We start from the raw sequence: 5,996 nt of genomic DNA on the forward strand, positions 1-5,996 counted from the left end.
TAAGATGGCGGCATTTCCTGTTAGGAACGGAAGTGACTCGCATCTGGGTGTAGAAAGATGGCGGCTCTCTGAGGCTGCAGGTGGTGATTTGAGGCCAGGACCGGTGAGTGCAGGGGAGGAGGGCATGCTGGAACTTGTGGTGAATTGCTGGGAAAAGTTTATATTAGTGCTTATTGTCCTGAACTCTCATCTGTGTCCTGTTACGTGGCTGCATTATACTTCTGCAAGATGGCAGAAATCACGCTGCTGCTGTCTGTTATCAGCCACTTCAAGCTGATTAGTGTACTGTGGAGCTTTCTAGAATGAAAAGTATACAAGGGCAGCAAGTGCTCACCTCCAGAGGGGTAGGGGGTATACAGAGGGGGCAGTGGGGTGTACAGCGGTAGAGGAGGTGGTGCTGGGCAGTGGGGTGTACAGCGGTAGAGGAGGTGGTGCGGGGCAGTGGGGTGTACAGCGGTAGAGGAGGTGGTGCTGGGCAGTGGGGTGTACAGCGGTAGAGGAGGTGGTGCTGGGCAGTGGAGTGTACAGCGGTAGAGGAGGTGGTGCGGGGCAGTGGGGTGTACAGCGGTAGAGGAGGTGGTGCTGGGCAGTGGGGTGTACAGCGGTAGAGGAGGTGGTGCTGGGCAGTGGGGTGTACAGCGGTAGAGGAGGTGGTGCTGGGCAGTGGAGTGTACAGCGGTAGAGGAGGTGGTGCTGGGCAGTGGGGTGTACAGCGGTAGAGGAGGTGGTGCTGGGCAGTGGAGTGTACAGCGGTAGAGGAGGTGGTGCGGGGCAGTGGGGTGTACAGCAGTAGAGGAGGTGGTGTGGGGTGTACAGCGGTAGAGGAGGTGGTGCGGGGCAGTGGGGTGTACAGCGGTAGAGGAGGTGGTGTGGGGTGTACAGCGGTAGAGGAGGTGGTGCGGGGCAGTGGAGTGTACAGCGGTAGAGGAGGTGGTGCTGGGCAGTGGGGTGTACAGCGGTAGAGGAGGTGGTGCTGGGCAGTGGGGTGTACAACGGTAGAGGAGGTGGTGCGGGGCAGGGGGTGTACAGCGGTAGAGGAGGTGGTGCTGGGCAGTGGGGTGTACAGCGGTAGAGGAGGTGGTGCGGGGCAGTGGGGTGTACAGCGGTAGAGGAGGTGGTGCGGGGCAGTGGGGTGTACAGCGGTAGAGGAGGTGGTGCGGGGCAGTGGGGTGTACAGCGGTAGAGGAGGTGGTGCGGGGCAGTGGGGTGCACAGCGGTAGAGGAGGTGGTGTGGGGTGTACAGCGGTAGAGGAGGTGGTGCGGGGCAGTGGAGTGTACAGCGGTAGAGGAGGTGGTGCGGGGCAGTGGGGTGTACAGCGGTAGAGGAGGTGGTGCTGGGCAGTGGGGTGTACAACGGTAGAGGAGGTGATGCGGGGCAGGGGGTGTACAGCGGTAGAGGAGGTGGTGCGGGGCAGGGGGTGTACAGCGGTAGAGGAGGTGGTGCTGGGCAGTGGGGTGTACAGCGGTAGAGGAGGTGGTGCTGGGCAGTGGGGTGTACAGCGGTAGAGGAGGTGGTGCGGGGCAGTGGGGTGTACAGCGGTAGAGGAGGTGGTGCGGGGCAGTGGGGTGTACAGCGGTAGAGGCGGTGGTGCGGGGCAGTGGGGTGCACAGCGGTAGAGGAGGTGGTGCGGGGTGCACAGCGGTAGAGGAGGTGGTGCGGGGTGCACAGCGGTAGAGGAGGTGGTGCGGGGTGTACAGCGGTAGAGGAGGTGGTGCGGGGTGTACAGCGGTAGAGGAGGTGGTGCGGGGCAGTGGGGTGTGCACATTATTTATGTCCATTGTTCGCACATTTCCTCATCAGATGTTTTCTTTGCCCCACCTCCAGACTCCGCCCCTTTGCCCTGAATGCTGCTTTGTCGGCCGCTGTGGCCCCTCCTCCTTGCCGTATCTTCACGTTCTCCTCGCCGGCACATGATGGACCTGTCCTTGGTGGTGTCCCGTCTGGATGCGCTGGCTCCCCCAGCCCTGGCGGAGAGCTGGGATAATGTCGGACTCTTGGTGGAGCCGAGCCCCCCGCATCAGGTGCGTAAGATGCTGCTGACCAATGACCTGACGGAGGATGTCCTGCAGGAGGCGCTGGCGGCCGGGGCAGACATGGTGCTGTCCTATCACCCGCCCATCTTCAAGGCACTGAAGCGTGTAACCTGCGCCCACTGGAAGGAGCGTCTGGTGGTGACGGCTCTAGAGAAGCGGCTGGCGGTGTACTCTCCACACACGGCCTGTGACGCTCTCGCCAACGGGGTCAACGACTGGCTGGGGCGAGCGCTGGGTGAGTCCTGTCCTCATATAAAGGGGAACTCGCCCCGAGATCCTGCCTGACCCCTGATTGTCTGTGCAGGTGCCTGTGTGTCCGTGCCGCTCCGCGCCTCCACTGCCCTCTCCTACCCCGGAGGACATGGACACGTCCTGGAGTTTGGAGGTGACGTCCCGGAGTCTGTGCTGAGCAGGGTGAGCGCTCTGCAGGGGGCGTGTGTGCGCACCTTCCCACTCAGGTAACGTCCGCCCGTGTATATACCTGTATAATGTCAGCCACTATATACACCTGACCCCGACCATCATCCAGGAGCGGGAAGGAGGACGGTGCGCGGGTCCGGCTCAGCTGCTCCCACAGTGCAATGCTGCAGGCCCTGGCCATCCTGTCCGAGGATCCCGAGGTCTATAGGGGCACAGAGCTGCTCACCCTGCAGAAGGTAAGACACCCACCGCATACAGACCCCCGGGTATAATATTACTAGCCCCCCTCTGCTGGCCAGTATATTCCCACTAGTCCTTATAGGGTGGACCCCCCCCCCCCCGCAGTATATTCCCACTAGTCCTTATAGGGTGGACCCCCCCCGCAGTATATTCCCACTAGTCCTTATAGGGTGGACCCCCCCCCGCAGTATATTCCCACTAGTCCTTATAGGGTGGACCCCCCCCCCCGCAGTATATTCCCACTAGTCCTTATAGGGTGGACCCCCCCCCCCGCAGTATATTCCCACTAGTCCTTATAGGGTGGACCCCCCCCCCCGCAGTATATTCCCACTAGTCCTTATAGGGTGGACCCCCCCCGCAGTATATTCCCACTAGTCCTTATAGGGTGGACCCCCCCCCCGCAGTATATTCCCACTAGTCCTTATAGGGTGGACCCCCCCCCGCAGTATATTCCCACTAGTCCTTATAGGGTGGACCCCCCCCCGCAGTATATTCCCACTAGTCCTTATAGGGTGGACCCCCCCCCGCAGTATATTCCCACTAGTCCTTATAGGGTGGACCCCCCCCCGCAGTATATTCCCACTAGTCCTTATAGGGTGGACCCCCCCCGCAGTATATTCCCACTAGTCCTTATAGGGTGGACCCCCCCCCCGCAGTATATTCCCACTAGTCCTTATAGGGTGGACCCCCCCCGCAGTATATTCCCACTAGTTCTTATAGGGTGGACCCCCCCCCCGCAGTATATTCCCACTAGTCCTTATAGGGTGGACCCCCCCCCCCGCAGTATATTCCCACTAGTCCTTATAGGGTGGACCCCCCCCCCCGCAGTATATTCCCACTAGTCCTTATAGGGTGGACACCCCCCGCAGTATATTCCCACTAGTCCTTATAGGGTGGACCCCCCCCCCCGCAGTATATTCCCACTAGTCCCTAATGGTGGACCCCCGGGTATAATCTGTCTCTGCAGCCCCCTCTCCTGGACGCGGGGATGGGTCGCCTCTGCACTCTCGCGGATCCGGTGTCCATGGCTGTCGCTGTTGAACGCATCAAAGGTCACGTTGGCCTGAAGCACGTGCGTCTCGCCCTGGGGCGAGGGAAGACGTTGGGTGAGTGCGCCCTCCATCGTCTCCCTGTGTGTATATCTCCGGAGGATCCGTCACGCCTCTTTCCTTCTTGGTTTTCCCAGACTCCCCTGTGAGTGTGATGGCCGTCTGCGCCGGCTCCGGAAGCAGCATATTAAGTGGCGTCCGCGCCGATCTCTACCTGACAGGTAACACGGTGCAGTGACTGCCACGGCGGGCGTCATGGCGGCTATTAGCGGAGATGGGGGCAGATATGTTATTTGGTTTTGTCGGGTATTGCACCGCTGACCTGCAGTACCTCATCCATCCTGTGCACGAGGGCAGCGCTGTGCTTATACCCAGCAGCCGTGTTCTTCTATCTCCTCACACTCCTTATCTTGCCGCTGTTGATGAGAGCGCCCTCTTTCCTTCCGCAGGTGAGATGTCGCACCACGAGGTCCTGGATGCGGTGGCGGAGGGCCGCAGCGTTGTCCTGTGTGAGCACAGTAACTCGGAGCGGGGGTACCTGCGGGAACTGGGGGCGCAGATTGCACACTGCCTGGAGGGGAAGGTGGAGGTGACGGTGTCCCGGACTGACCGCGACCCCCTGGAGGTGGTGTGAGGGACCGGTGGGAGCCGCCGATGATCGCAGCGCAGTGTGGATGACCCTGAATTTACCTCAGTGTGTAGGGGCAGCGTCCGGTGCATCCAAACATCCCGCGGTCACATTGCCGATAGTCGCGGGGTGATCCCAATGATGGTCATCGTCCGTGCCGTACGTCAAGCAGAGCCTGACCACCCTCTAATCCCTTCCTAACATGGGCTGTGCCCAATACATGTGTATGGTGGACTGACGTGGATATATTACACACTCGTTATCACTGCGTCTGTAAATGTCGCATCTATCAAAATATACTTTATATAACTCCATATAACCCTGATGTCTTATTATAAGTCACCGAACGTCTCCCGACAATGCAATAAAAGCAAATACAATGCCGTGTGTATCCCAGAGCGGTGTCGGGAAAACCTGAGCTCCATCCACAGCAACATGAAAAGTTACTGGTCTTAGAGGGCGGCGGCACAGACCCATTTTTCTTCTATGAATTTACCATTTATTATTTTTTTACTACTTAATAAAAAAAAAAATCGTAATGGTGACCTGGAGCCGACACCTGGGGAACACTGTGGTGAGACGAGGATGGTGTTGGGTCCCTCCCATGGAAGGAGCGGCGCTGTTCAGACTCTCTACAGTGCTCCTTATTATGCATTTATTTAGCGCCATTTATTCCATGGCGCTTTACATGTGAAAAGGGGAAATATAGACAAGTATAATAAACGTGTAAGACAAGGGACACACAAGTACATAAGGAGAGGAGACCCTGCCCGCGAGGGCTCACAGTCTACAGGGAGGGTGAGGATACACTAGGAGAGGGTAGAGCTGGTCGTGCGGTGGTTTAGTAGACCGAGGATCATTGCAGGCTGTAGGCTTGTCGGAACAGGTTGGTCTTCAGGTTCTTCTTGAAGGTTTCCGTTGATGGTGAGAGTCTGATGTGTTGCGGCAGAGAGTTCCAGAGTATGGGGGAAGCACGGGAGAAGTCTTGTATGCGGTTGTGGGAAGAAGAGATAAGGGGGGAGTAGAGAAGGAGATCTTGAGATGATCGAAGGTTGCGTGCGGGTTGGTATCGGGAGACCATGTCACAGATGTATGGAGGAGACAGGTTGTGGATGGCTTTGTATGTCATGGTTAGGGTTTTGAATTGGAGCCTCTGGGTGATAGGAAGCCAGTGAAGGGACTGACATAGGGGGGAGGCAGGGGAATAGCAAGGAGACAGGTGGATTAGTCGGGCAGCAGAGTGTAGGATGGACTGGAGGGGAGGCCAGAGAGTAGCAGGTTGCAGGAGTCAAGGCGGGAGATAAGGGTGTGCACTAGTGTTTTCGTGGTTGAGGAATGCGCGGATCCGGGAAATATTTTTGAGTTTGAGGAGGTGAGGGCTTGGATATGTGGTTTGAAAGAGAGCGCAGAGTAGAGGATCACCCCAAGGCACCGAGCGTACGGGACTGGGGAAAGAGAGCAGCCATTGACATTGATGGATGGGTGTTATGATTGAGTCACCGTAGGAGGCAAAAACAGAAATGCTAGCTAAGTCCAGAAAAGCAGAGAAGTTGGCAGCTATCGGATTGCAGACCCCTGAACCTATCAACACAACTAGCAGTAGCCGTGGGGGGCTCCTACGATGT

General features: G+C 58.0%; 1 protein-coding gene across 1 annotated transcript; it reads left to right on the forward strand.

Annotated features, from left to right (window-relative positions):
• Window positions 1-2: 2 nt before the first annotated feature.
• Window positions 3-4,755, forward strand: NIF3L1 (NGG1 interacting factor 3 like 1). The gene is made up of 7 exons (XM_073560686.1): window positions 3-103; window positions 1,826-2,269; window positions 2,339-2,492; window positions 2,564-2,690; window positions 3,662-3,800; window positions 3,881-3,964; window positions 4,193-4,755. Exons 2-7 carry the CDS (start codon window positions 1,846-1,848, stop codon window positions 4,375-4,377), a joined length of 1,113 nt encoding a protein of 370 aa, XP_073416787.1. The 5' UTR covers window positions 3-103; window positions 1,826-1,845; the 3' UTR covers window positions 4,378-4,755.
• The last annotated feature ends 1,241 nt before the right edge of the window (window positions 4,756-5,996 follow it).

The sequence above is a fragment of the Dendrobates tinctorius genome, unplaced genomic scaffold (assembly GCF_039654945.1).
Source record: "Dendrobates tinctorius isolate UK_male_01 unplaced genomic scaffold, ASM3965494v1 ptg000301l, whole genome shotgun sequence".
In the NCBI taxonomy this organism is placed as follows: Eukaryota; Metazoa; Chordata; class Amphibia; order Anura; family Dendrobatidae; genus Dendrobates; species Dendrobates tinctorius.

Coding starts and splice junctions, on each gene's coding strand:
- NIF3L1 (XM_073560686.1), top strand. CDS start 1,846: ATGCTGCTTTGTCGGCCGCTGTGGCCCCTCCTCCTTGCCGTATCTTCA. Junction 2,270..2,338: donor CTGGCTGGGGCGAGCGCTGG/GTGAGTCCTGTC, acceptor TTGTCTGTGCAG/GTGCCTGTGTGTCCGTGCCG. Junction 2,691..3,661: donor AGCTGCTCACCCTGCAGAAG/GTAAGACACCCA, acceptor CTGTCTCTGCAG/CCCCCTCTCCTGGACGCGGG.